The sequence below is a fragment of the Mercurialis annua genome, linkage group LG4 (genome assembly GCF_937616625.2).
Source record: "Mercurialis annua linkage group LG4, ddMerAnnu1.2, whole genome shotgun sequence".
In the NCBI taxonomy this organism is placed as follows: Eukaryota; Viridiplantae; Streptophyta; class Magnoliopsida; order Malpighiales; family Euphorbiaceae; genus Mercurialis; species Mercurialis annua.
The window spans coordinates 26,488,323-26,501,283 of record NC_065573.1 but is presented as its reverse complement, the minus strand read 5'-3'; the positions used below and the strand labels follow the sequence as shown (position 1 = coordinate 26,501,283).

The window sequence follows — 12,961 nt, the reverse complement described above, 5'->3', positions numbered from 1 at the left end:
CCGGTTAGCTTCTACCCTGTTTTGCAGGTTCACTCACCGGTTCAGAAGGCAGACTCCATCATTAACTAGTGAATTGTGGAGTTTTTTGTTTAAAAAAACTAGTGAATTATGTGGCTCGCATGCCGCTTCTTTACCAAATTAGCAACTCCATAACACTTTCACCAAATTGTTTTTTAGAATAAATTATTCTAATGTCCTTCACGTTTGCTATAATTTACAGTTTGATATTTTTTATTTGAAAATCAAACGATTTGATATCTCAATTTTAATTTTATAAACTATAACACCCTTATGGTAAATATAGATTCAAATTGTTAATGGAATGAAATTTGAAATACCAAATTGTTTGATTTCGTTTGAAAATGAGGTACCAAATTGCTAAAATAATTAAAAGTGAGATATCAAATCGTTTGAAAATAAATATTAAATTATTAACGGAACTAACAGAAAAACCTTATAGTTTAAAAAATCAAAACTGAAATAACAAATCGTTTAATTTTCAAACAAGAGATACAAACTGTAAATTATGATAAACGTGATTTTTGAATAACTAGTTTTTTTTGCTACGTGCTACGCACGTTAACGATATCTATATAATCCGTTATTTAATATTATAATTGTATATTTTTTTAATAATATATTATTATTTAAATTTTATTAAACTTGTATTTTTTATTTATTTTGTTTAATTAATTTATAAACTTTTAATTTCTTTTATTAGAAATGTTAAAAAATTAAAATTAAACAATAGATTTAATTTTTGATATTGTTGTTATTAAAAAAATGATAATATAATTGAAACAAATTTATATTATTTTTCATTGTAAATAACTAATAAATATAAAAATATTAAAGCTTTAACACAAATACTATAATATGATTATTTAATATTGATGAAACTCGTCATATTCTTTTATATATAGTGATATATCTGTGCAATTCCTATTAGAATTAGGAATTTAACACATAATGATAGTTGTTGCACAATTCCTTTTAGAATATGGAATTTAATACATAATGGTAGCTACTGCGATAATTATTTTTAATATGTTTACTTTATGAATTAGGAATGTCATCATTCTATTTGTTAAGCACAAATATTTTTATATTGGATAAAATATGTAAAGGGTATTTTTATCCGTAAATGAAACTGTTCCCCCCACGAATACACTTTTATATTTGTTATAGATATAGATATAGATAGATAGATAGATATAGATTTGCTCAAAATTTTATTAAAAGGATATACAGAGCGTTTATTAGACGGAGACATGAATTGTGAGTCCTATTAATTAGTGATTTCTTCGTCCCTGTCAGGCTGTCAGCTTAGATGGCCTGATTTCATTGTAAAACAACAGTCAAAACCCACATCCAAGTCCAGAATGAAAGAGCCCGACCCAAGAAGATCTCCCTAATTAACGTATCAAAATCCACATGGCAAACTATTAATGGCTGACAATATCCGACTAGACACACTTAAAAGTACACGTGTAAAACAACGATAGGCCCTAGCTACGTGTATCGACAGAGTCGAATCCCTCCACGGCTTCATCACTTTCCCGTCTCTTATTGAGAGACGACAATGTTTAATAAAAAGAAAACACAGTCACTACAATTCTCCGATTGTCAATAAATAACACCAAACTCACGTTTTTTTGTAATCAAACGCTGTCGTTTTAAGCATAACGTCTCGCTTCAATGGAGACATGGTGTAGAGGAATTTCAATAGTATATACATTGTTTATACTTCATTTTGTTTTGATTTGCCAGCTTTTACTTCTTCAGCCTCTTGTTTCTGCTTCAGGTAATTTTATTTTTGTTTCTGTAATGTATTTTGTTTCAATTTGATCCTAAGTTGCAATTGGATGTTGAAATTTGATTTTGTAATGTTTGCAGAGGGTAAAGGTGGTAATTCTGCATCGGAGTTGTTTAAAAAAGTGGATGAAAGTGTAAAAGTGAAGCGTTATAGCGACGCTATTGATGATCTTAATGCTGCAATTGAAGCGGATCCGTCGCTATCTGAGGCTTATTTTCGTCGCGCTTCTATTCTTCGTCACCTTTGCAGGTATTTTTTTTCTGTTTCCTGTCGCCTAGAATCGTAGTATTAAATCAAAATCACAGCTTTTATTTTTATTGATGCTAAATTGGTTGCATTATATATAAAAAAAAAATGAATTAACTAATTAACCAATTAGTTATTGATAATTTGTGATCGAGAAAATTTATGATATTGTATTTTGGGAAGTGTAGATATGAAGAATCAGAAAATAATTATAAGAAGTTTTTGGAGTTAAAACCGAAGCATTCGACAGCGGAAAAGGAGCTGTCTCAATTGCATCAGGCTAAGACTGCTCTGGATACTGCTTTTTCTCTTTTTGATTCGGAGGGTTATACGAAATCTCTCGAATATGTTGATAAAGTTGTACTTGTTTTTTCTCCGGCTTGCTCAAAGGTATACAATCTTTGCTATCTTTTGCATTCTTAAGATAGGCAGTAGAAAAATGTAATGAACTAAAGATTCAATTCGGCGGGCTTTTATTTTTCGATGCTCCTTTCTGATTATAGTTGCTAAAATCTAAATTCTTTCAACTTTAAGTAATGATAAGGAATATTCGCCTTCCTTGTAGTAAATAATGTGATTCTTAATTCTTGCAAATTCGTGTCATTTTTCCGCAAGATTTACTTATTTGGAGCAGATGACCTTGTCCAAACATGAAATTGACTGCCTAGAATACAATTGAATTAAATGCTTTCAAGTTTATATCTTTTTTGCTTGCTGCTTAATAACTGTAAGTTTGACTGTTGATGGGATTGTCTCTTGCAGGCCAAGCTCTTAAAGGTTAGATTATTGTTAGCACTTAAAGATTATTCTGCCGTTATCTCCGAAAGTGGATTTATTCTCAAGGAAGATGAAAATAACTTAGATGCTTTATTGCTTCGTGGGCGTGCCTACTATTATTTAGCTGATCATGATGTTGCCTCAAAGTGAGTGAAATAGCATAGCTTTCTTCAATTTTAGACCAACGCTTTGCCTATTGTCGGATTTTAGTTCTTACAAACATTTGTCTTTTCAGGCATTACCAAAAGGGTCTGCGTTCTGATCCAGAACATAGCGAGCTGAAAAAAGCGTATTTTGGTTTGAAAAATTTACTCAAGAAGACTAAACTTGTAGGTTTAGTTAACTTCTAACTGACATTCGTTTTGGCTATTAACACTATTTCGAAATGTCTCTTTTGAGTGTATTGATTTACTCTTGGATCTACTGCAGGCAGAGGATAATGCAAGTAAAGGTAAGCTGCGTGTTGCAGTAGAAGACTATAAAGCAGCTCTTGCATTGGACCCGAATCATCTGGCATATAATGTTCATCTCCATCTAGGCTTGTGTAAGTTATTGGTCAAACTTGGTAGAGGTAAAGATGCTTTGGATAGCTGCAATGAAGCACTTAACATTGATGGGGAGCTTCTTGAAGCTTTAGTTCAGGTTTGCTATTTTTCCTGTTTACAATCTAACCTTTTGGAACTTTTTTATGGCATTTTCTTGAACATCCTTTTTGTTATTGCATATTGACAGAGGGGTGAAGCTAAACTCTTAACCGAGGATTATGAAGGCGCCATTGAAGATCTAAAATCAGCAGCTCAGCAATCACCTCAGGTTAGTATCTATGTTGAGTTCATTTCACTACTATCAATCTTGACATTCATCAAGATACCACAATTATGTTCTGCAATGCTAGTTTGACCATTGAATATTAATATGTTTTCTTTTTAGACAAAGATTATAAGAACTGTTACCAAAATGAAAAAGATAGCATCATGTGTGAATTCTGATCTAGTTTGTGAAGAAACTATGTTGTTTTTAGTTATAAAATAGACATTAGCGGGTTATGAGACTCTTAAGTTATTTAGTAGCTTGTTGATTCTCTTCTAATGGACTCCTTGAATGCCAGCAATGCTCTTATACCTAAAATTTGGAGCCTTCCTTTCACATATTCTCTGTTATTTGTTTCATCAGTCTTTCCTGTTCTCCATCAATATGCATTTGCACTCTACTTGCTTAGTATTTGTTAATTTTGCTTTTTCTGGATAAAGTTGCTTTAACCCCGTACATACAATCTCACAAATTGAGATTAGGTCATTACTATTTCTTTCTATAAAACCATTGAGATTAGATGACTTCCTCGCCAAAATTGATTGTAGAGCTAATTTCGTTTGGCATAAGCTGTGTTAATTTTTTTTTTAATGGTTTATCTATCTATAGAAAGTAAAAAGAGAGAAGAAAACAAAAATCCTCCATATTTAAATTTTTGGAGTTTCTTGTGAGGGGCCTTTTTTTTCACCTACATTTTTGGGACTATTATAGGATATGAACATACGGGAAGCTTACATGAGAGCAGAGAAAGCATTAAAGATGAGCAAACGACAAGATTGGTACAAGATTTTGGGAGTATCAAAAACTTCCTCTATAGCTGACATCAAGCGTGCCTACAAGAAACTTGCTTTGCAATGGCACCCAGATAAGAATGTTGATAAAAGAGAGGAAGCAGAGGCAAAGTTCAGGGAAATTGCTGCAGCTTATGAGGTATGTTTTTTTTTCCTAATAAAATCCCAGCTAGCCGAATGTTTTCCCTGTCTGACACTGGTTTTGTTCTCTCCAGGTTCTTGGAGACGAAGATAAGCGTACTAGATATGATAGAGGAGAAGACTTGGAAGAAATGGGAATGGGTGGTGGTGGCGGTGGCGGCGGTGGTGGTTTCAACTTTGGTGGTGAGGGTCAACAATATTCCTTTCATTTTGAAGGAGGGGGCTTTCCTGGGGGATTTGGTGGTTTTGATGGAGGCTTTCCTGGTGGCGGTGGTGGCGGTTTTCAGTACAATTTTTGATTTCAGTGAAGCATGGGATTTTCTTCTCGTGATTTTGTTCTAACTCTAATATCACTAACACTGACAGGTATAACTTAGGCAATTGAAAGAGGCTTTTTAGAAGCTGATTGATGTATCTTTTGCTCCCCGAACATTCCAAACCCTGGAATTTGTATTTGGTTCATAAAGGAAATTGATGAGTTTATTCATTTATACATTTCAATTTGCTCCATCTTTTGCTTATTATTCTTCTACATAAAGTTCCGTTGACGTTTTCCAATTATTTGAAGTTTGAACTGTGTTTTCCTCTTCAATCTAAGCATGCACCCAAAAGATTTGATTTATGCAGAGTTTAGTAGTGACATCTTTTTGTGGTTCGACAGTATTTTACTAAATTTACTTCTTTTAAGTCGATTTGAGTAGAATCCAAACTATGTCGAGTTCTACGTTTCGGTTTTGTTTCTATTTCCATTTCCGGAAACACTTTCTTTGTTTTAATTTAATTTTGAGTGGATCTGATTGATATTCAGTTTCCCCGTTACGTTCTTTGAAATCTTACAAACTGTAAAGAATTTTATTTGAATTATTTTAGGGTTCATCATGTGGTGAAACCAAAAAAAGAAAAAAGCTACAGAACGAATCTAAAAGGCTTAAAGGAACCCCAATAAAATCATCGGGAATAGAAACCGCAAAATCGAGGGATAGAGAAGATGAAAATCAGGCAACAAAATCATAGCTTCAAAGAAATTGCAGCAACAATTGCTACTGCAAAGGATACCATTGCTGTTGCGGCAGATGACGCATCCGCCGGGGTATCATCACCTGTTGCAGCTGCCGGAGCTTTTCCTTGAACAGCCTTCCCAGGCTTCGAAGGAGCAGGAGCAGGGGCCGCTGAACTGAAAAGTTGCAATGGAAGAAGCACTTTATCAACCTGATACACAGCTAGTGAGCCATCACTATATATAGTATTAGCCACACTTGTTGTATCAACACCAGTTGATACGTTCACTTGATTTCCTGATGTGGTCACATTCAGCGGAAACTCGCCATTGGCGCTATTTCCCGCTTGTGTACGCAGAGGATTACTCACAGTTTGAAACTGTGACATGGAAATGAAAGTAGGAAGGATATGAAACTGCAGCAACTGAACTTTTTCTTGATCCGTAAGCGAGTTTAGCGTTCCGGGTTTAAGATTAGTAAAGGCATTATCAGTTGGTGCAAACACAGTAAGTCCTTGATTTGAATTGTTAAGCTGTGTGTTGATTTGGCTATCTTCTTGTGTGCTTTTCATGAGCTTGATCAAGGTCGTGTATTGACCGGCTTTTTCGAGGACCGCCGTGATGTTGGTTGGACCGGCTGGGGCCGGTGATGGGGTTTGAGCATAAGAATGGAGGAAGAAGAACATTAAGGATACAAAGATCGGAGAGAAATGCTGGTTTCTCATGGTTTTTAGGTTGATTTTGGTCTAAGTTATTGAGGAGAGGTAAGGAATGAGGGCATATATTGAGCAAGGGATGAGTAGTGGGTGTTGTAGTTTGGTAAAAGGGGCCAAGACATATGGTGACTTGAAAACCTCTAAGATTTCTTTATTGTAAAGGTAGAGAAAACAGAGAGATTGCTTTGCAAGGCAGCTAGTATATAGGGGTGAGTAAACGGTCCGTTCAGTTAAATACGGATTTAATTAATTTATTTCTCTAACTAAATCGATTACCGAATTGATTATTTTCATGTAAAAGGTACTAGATTACCTAGTACAAAAGATTTTAAAATTATCACAAACGTTCCTTTTTCAAATTAACCGAAATTTAATTGAAATTTTAGAAATGTACAACTGACCAACCGAGTTAGTCGATTAATTCGTTAAAATGATAAAAAAAATAAAGAATAAAAAATATTTGGTTAATTTAGTTAATAAACATTTAAAACTTTGAACCGTAACCAAATTAACTTTTTACCAAACCGATCAAATTAAATAAACTAACTCAAGTCTTTAACTAGATTTAATTAAAATAGGACTGTTAATTCAGTTTAACCGACCATTTACTCTCATAGTTATATTGAACTAAAAACAATGTTAAAATGAAAATATTTAATAGGAAACGGCGAAACTATAAACCAATATTCTATAAAAATAAAATAAAATCTCAAAAATTTTAAAGCGTCTATAAAACTAGAAATATAAGAACGGAAGATAAGATATTAGAAAATAATGCATGTTATTATTAGTAGTTGCATTGCATTGCTTGTGTCCCGGGACAACTTTTAAGAAGAAAGCTTCCATTTTAAGTTTTAAAAGTCAATAGAAAATTATGAGTTTTACAGCAATGTTTTTGGGGCAACTTGTCAAATTCAACATTTTCTGTTTTGTGTAGACAGTTTAATTCTATATTATCAAGCTATTAAGTCCTAAATTACACTCTTAACTGTAAAAATAAAATAAAAAATACCGTGTATAATTAGAACATACTAATGGTCTATAATTAAGCCTAAAATTGACATGGCATTGTTGATCCTGCAACTAAATTGACTATGAGATCATGATTAATGAACAACCCTGGCTTAACCAGCCAATCCAATTGGATATCAATGAAGAACAGACAATGTTTTTTATCGTCACGATTTGAAATAAATTTATTTAGATATAATACAAATTCGGAGTGTATAAAAATATATTTTTTAAGAGTCATTTAATATTGTTTTAACAATTTACATCATTTGTTTTTTTTTTGTAATTTTTCCTTTAAACATAGGGTTTTTTATGTGAAATACGGAAATTTGTGGCCCAATTATTTTTATACGATTAAATTTATAAATTTACATTACATACCAACTTTTCTTCTTAACATACCCATGTTTATTCAGTTTCTTTCTTTTATACGATTGTTTTTTTCTCTCTTTAAATCGACAGTTACTTTCTCGCTCTTCTTCACGATCTTCATTCTCCATCTTCCATACTCCATACCTTGCTCGTCCGGTCTTTATAATCTTGTCCACGATTCGTCTTTATTGTAATACAACCAAACAACCAAATGCAAAAATAAATGAAATTAGCATTATATTCTTGAAAAAAAATTAGCATTACTGTAATACAACCAAACACAAAAAAAAAACATAAATAACAAAAAATTATTCCATATAATCATAAATTCATTTTACATAAGATGAAATTAGCATTATATTCTTGAAATATAATTTTCATACATGTTTAATGGTAAAAAACAGTAAAAAAATTGTAGATCTGAAAATAAAAAAAGAAAAAGAAGAAAAACAATGAATAAATTGTATATCAAAAATCAAATAGACGACGACGAGTAGAGGAGGTGATGGCGTTGGCGAAGATGACGACGGAGACGATGATGAGAACAATGACGGAGGAGCGGAAAAACACAGGACGGCGCAGCGAAAGACGACGGAATAGAAAAATGGAGAACGATAAAGAAGAGGTGACCTGAAAATGAAAGAAAAAAATATGAGTGTAGAGAGAGAAAATTGAGTTGAGAAGAAGATAGAATTGAATGATGAGAATAGAGAAAATAAATGAAATTATAATTTTTAAGTTATTAGGGTTGAATATATAAAATCCGTAAAAAAATTGGAATTGGCTCCGTACATGATAGTTTAATAAATTAAGGGTGTTGCTATTCGCCGCCCGTTTTTACTTAACACCGCACAGGCGAAAGACATTTCTGCCCCTCTAGCAAAATTTCAAAAAAAAAAGTTCTCTCAACTCATTCGAACACACTCGAACAACTACGTAAAAAGTCGAGTAAAATGACGGATAACGAGTATAATTCGCTGGAAAACGAATATCGACGTTCGGAAACAAGTTTTTCCGGCTTTTCCGAGGTAAAAAATAGTTTTTTTAAATTTTTATTTAAATTTTTTGAAGGGGGACGATTGCGTTTCACGTCCTCTGCAGAGGAGGGGACGCTGAAAATTGGCGTCCCCTTCTCTAGAGGGGACGCCGAACGCCGGCGTCCACTCTTCTGGAGAGGACGCCGGCGTCCCCCTTTTCCGGCCGCGACCGAAACGTCGCGGCTGGAAATTAATTTTTTTAAAAAAAAAACGTTAAAATGATTTTTTTTAATAATTACAGTTATTTTTTATTGCATATTATTACGACTTTGTATTACATATTATTACGATTTGTTAAACGTAAGTATTTATGTTTTGCAGGTTCATTTAGAAGATTATGGCGATTTTCATCTCGTTCGGAATCCGACATTTTCGTAAAATATGAATTTAAATAGAGTTGAATGAGTTTAGAGGATTTATGTTTTTTGTTTATGAGTTGGTTTTCTATTCAAAAAGTGAAAAGGGCAAAAATGTAATGTGACTGTGCGGTGCTAAGAAAAAAGGAGCGGTGTTTAGCAATCCAGTAAATTAAAGGTACAACATGTATAAAAGTAAACAATACCTAATGGTTAATGATGTAAAAACCCTTAAATATACTATTAGGCTTGCAATGGGCTAGTACCAGCCTTTACACCACTCTTTCCTTGATTTGACTTTGGACAAGGCCCATGTATATGTTTCTTTTCTGATAAGATCCAACATATTAACAACAAAACATTTTAGGCTCATTTCAAACATGGTGGTGACATATCATTTATCCATTGGTTAAAAATAACTTATGCTTAAATAAACTAAACCAATGAATGAATGATACATCAACAGCATGTATACAAATGGAAAAAAAATGAAAACTATTTTTATGAAAATTTTTAGAGATTTAAAAAAACGTGTAAAGTTGGTGAATTTTATAATAATGTCACTACTAACCATAATGTAAATAATGGGTTAATGACCATTAAATTACTTATTTATTAATTATTTCTGAAATTAGGCCCACAAAAATTTAAATTCCCATTTTATACTTTATAGACCGCGGAACTATTCCGCGGTCTGGCCTACGTGGCTCCTCGCTGGCCAATCAGGGAGGAGCCACATAGGCAAAAGTAAACCGCGTAACTCTTACGCGGTTTGCATTGCCAACGTGGCAAACCGCGTAAGTGTTACGCGGTTTGCTTTTGTGCAGCCAGGGAATTAATTCCCTGGCTGCACTGATTGGGAGAAATCCCAATCATTTAAAAAAAATTATATTAATATATTTTATTTATTTGAAAATGAAAAAATCTTTTGTTAAAAAAATTGTACGTTTTAATTGTTGATTTTTTTAAATTTAAAACGTTTGAGTTAGTTAATTTTTTTAACATTCTACAAAAATAAATTTATAAAATACTACAAAATAATTATATTAACAAATATTCAAATATAATTTATACTTCATAACAATAACATATTTAATAAACTAAAAATTACAAATTAAAAAAATTACTACATCAGATAATAATGTACAAAGTACAAAAAAGAAATCACCTAGGAGTCCTATCGTCATATCTGCTAGTGGCCGGGAGGTTCGAGCGCAAGTTGTTTCTGTTACGGTTCGCCCGACGGCCTGTACTGATGGTGAGGTAACGTCGACCTGGGCGACCATCACCATCTCCCTCTCCTGCATCGGCGTCCTCGTCGTCGGCTCCGTCGTCACCCTGCTGGTCCTGGGGAATGGCCGCACTCGTCGTTGCTGGTGGCGGGGTAACAAATTCTTCTTGTTGGCGGAACATCATCGCCTCCATGCTGTCTAGACCTAACCAACTGCTACCATATGACAGAAAGTTTGTAGTCCCAGGTGTCTCTGGAAGTCCCTGTGAAGCTGGAAAGTCTTGTGTACCCTGTGTAGGCTGATCCCACTGCACCTGAAAAGGAGGCACCGTAGGTGGTACATAAGCAGGCGGCGGTGGAACAAAAGGCGAAGAAGGTCCTGGTGGCACTGGATATGAACACGACCCCTGAAAATAGTGATGTGCCGAATCCCCGTAAAACTGGCCAGAAGAAGAAGGAGGACCCGATGAAAAGGGTGGCGATGCAGAGCTGGACCCCGCGTAATAGTAATGCCCTCTGAAAGGATGAAAAATCACTGGGGGAGGCATAGGATCGGTCGGACGCTGAGGTGGTGCAGGGGGGTGACGCCGCTCTCGCCGTCGATGTCGCAGTGTAGTCGGATCTATCGGCGCGTCAGGTATGACTGGTAGTCGATGCGGCGGTATAGAAGGCTCGATAGGGGGCGATGTAACATCACGGCGGTCCTCTCTAGTGCCTCTCTGTGTGCTGGCTGCGAACCGCCGAAGCTCAGTGTCAACAGGAGCATCCCTACGTACACGCTCCACAAAATCGGCCTGCAAATAAAGATATAATACGTTAAAAAAGTAGGAAATTAACCCACAATTTATTGATTAATTAATTGAAAAACATATAATTTAAAAAAATACCTGTGCTCCGAGCTCAGCGCCCTGTCGTGTGATCCAGCGACGCGTGACATACCGAAACCAATCCATATACTCGGAATGATAATGAGGTGGGTCCTGGAGGGGCTGTCCTGAAATTACAAACCGGAGCCGGTCGTCCCACACACGAATGTAGTGAGAGTGTGTCTGGATCCAAGATGAGCTGCTCTTCAGGGTAAGGGAGTGTAGTGAGTGGTCCTGAAGTGGGGCGTCTGGAATACCCTGTTGCAATCCGAACTGCTGCAGAACTCTGTCTGCCTGGTGCCACTCCACAATGGCAAAAGCTACCGGCATGATGTGATTGTTCCCTTCAATTGCAGAAGCAATCAGCAAAGTCATTTCGTATTTTCCATATGTGTGGGTGCCGTCGATGTACACCACAAGCTTGCAATACTGAAAACCCTTCACCACTGGCTCGTAAGTCCAAAACATATGCTTGAAAGTTCTGAATTGTGGATTGTTTTCAATTGGTGTACCTGTGCATACACCGTTATTAGTAATTATTAAATCGAACATATTTTTAATACTCGAAATTTTTAAAAAATTACCGGTAGCATGCCAGACTGTCCTGGGATTAGCAACGGTGACATTCGTCATAAAATTGCAAATCTCCTTGAAAGAGTCGTCCCATTGTCCGAACCTGTTTGCAATGGCCTTTTCCTTGGCATACCAAGTTTTTTTGTATCCAGGCCTAACTCGCAGTTTTTGAAAAATGCCCTCTTGAAGCGTTTTAATCCTAATGTCACGTTGCAGATGCAATTGCGTGTCGATGTGTTCAGCTATCTGTCGCGCTCTTAAATTGCGATGGTCTTGGTTCATTGATTGGCCGCTGCATTGGTGGGGGCCGTTATATCTTGTTATCATCCAATCTGTCTCGTCTTTTAAAAGCGACGCACGCAACCTTCAATTGCAAGTGTCATTGTTCACACATACAAGAACTATTGTTTTACCAGTCGTTTGACTGCTCTTGTATTCTTTATTAGCTGCAATGTGATAACTCGTCGCGCAAGTCTGGACAGCATACCTCGAACTAAAAACCATCCCCAATTCAAACTCTTTGCCAGCTTCCCATATTGCATTTTCTTTAGGCCACAGATTCATATTGACACACATGTCGTAAACATTCTGATGCGTGTACTCATGAGGAAGGCGCGACTCAAAATGATCTGTATTTTGTTCAGACTGACCACCGACATTCTCACCATGGGTGCCATCTCCATTCTCACCACCGATGTCATCATCATCATCATCCTCGTTGTCATCAGCAACGGCCCCGTAGAAGTGTTCTTCTTCCTCATCTTCATCACTAAAATCATCACCATCGTCTACATCCGCACAGTCGTCTACATCCGCACAGTCGTCTACATCCGCACGTACTTGAGATAACGGATTGTACACAATATAAAACTCAAGTACCCTCATTTGTGGCGTCCGCGAAACATTACGCCACATTGCTTCCATATGAACATCTGTTTCCATGGAAAACCATCATATTTTTGAAATCTTCCATGTTCATCGAACCGAGGCACTCGTAGATAAATCTTCACTATCTCGTCACCATCCTTCAGCCCAATTACCCTTCTAATTACGACTTGTAGTTGTGCAAAATTCACTACACTCGTCAGCTCAACCAGTTCTGATTTACCGGAAACATAATCAACTCCACCCGGAGTCGATAATATTGTACCATCCCAATAAATTTTTAGGGCTGGCAGCTCATTTGTCGTCATTACTACATTAAAAAAATATAATTTTAAC

At 35.7% G+C, this 12,961-nt stretch overlaps 3 protein-coding genes across 3 annotated transcripts; 1 reads left to right on the top strand and 2 right to left on the bottom strand.

Annotated features, from left to right (window-relative positions):
• The first annotated feature begins 1,562 nt into the window (after positions 1-1,562).
• LOC126677875 (dnaJ protein P58IPK homolog) lies at positions 1,563-5,091 on the top strand. Its single transcript, XM_050372690.2, has 9 exons — positions 1,563-1,804; positions 1,897-2,065; positions 2,251-2,452; positions 2,825-2,985; positions 3,075-3,168; positions 3,269-3,481; positions 3,572-3,652; positions 4,361-4,579; positions 4,656-5,091. The coding sequence occupies exons 1-9, from the start codon at positions 1,699-1,701 to the stop codon at positions 4,878-4,880; spliced, it is 1,470 nt and encodes a 489-aa protein (XP_050228647.1). The 5' UTR covers positions 1,563-1,698; the 3' UTR covers positions 4,881-5,091.
• A 321-nt stretch (positions 5,092-5,412) lies between these two features.
• Positions 5,413-6,370, bottom strand: LOC126677876 (fasciclin-like arabinogalactan protein 11). Its single transcript, XM_050372691.2, has one exon. The coding sequence runs from the start codon at positions 6,301-6,303 to the stop codon at positions 5,590-5,592; it is 714 nt and encodes a 237-aa protein (XP_050228648.1). The 5' UTR covers positions 6,304-6,370; the 3' UTR covers positions 5,413-5,589.
• Positions 6,371-11,592: 5,222 nt separating this feature from the next.
• On the bottom strand, positions 11,593-12,675 carry LOC126678506 (uncharacterized). Its single transcript, XM_056105611.1, has 2 exons — positions 11,752-12,675; positions 11,593-11,679 (listed from the first exon to the last, which is right to left on the bottom strand). The coding sequence occupies exon 1, from the start codon at positions 12,662-12,664 to the stop codon at positions 12,107-12,109; it is 558 nt and encodes a 185-aa protein (XP_055961586.1). The 5' UTR covers positions 12,665-12,675; the 3' UTR covers positions 11,593-11,679; positions 11,752-12,106.
• Positions 12,676-12,961: the final 286 nt, after the last annotated feature.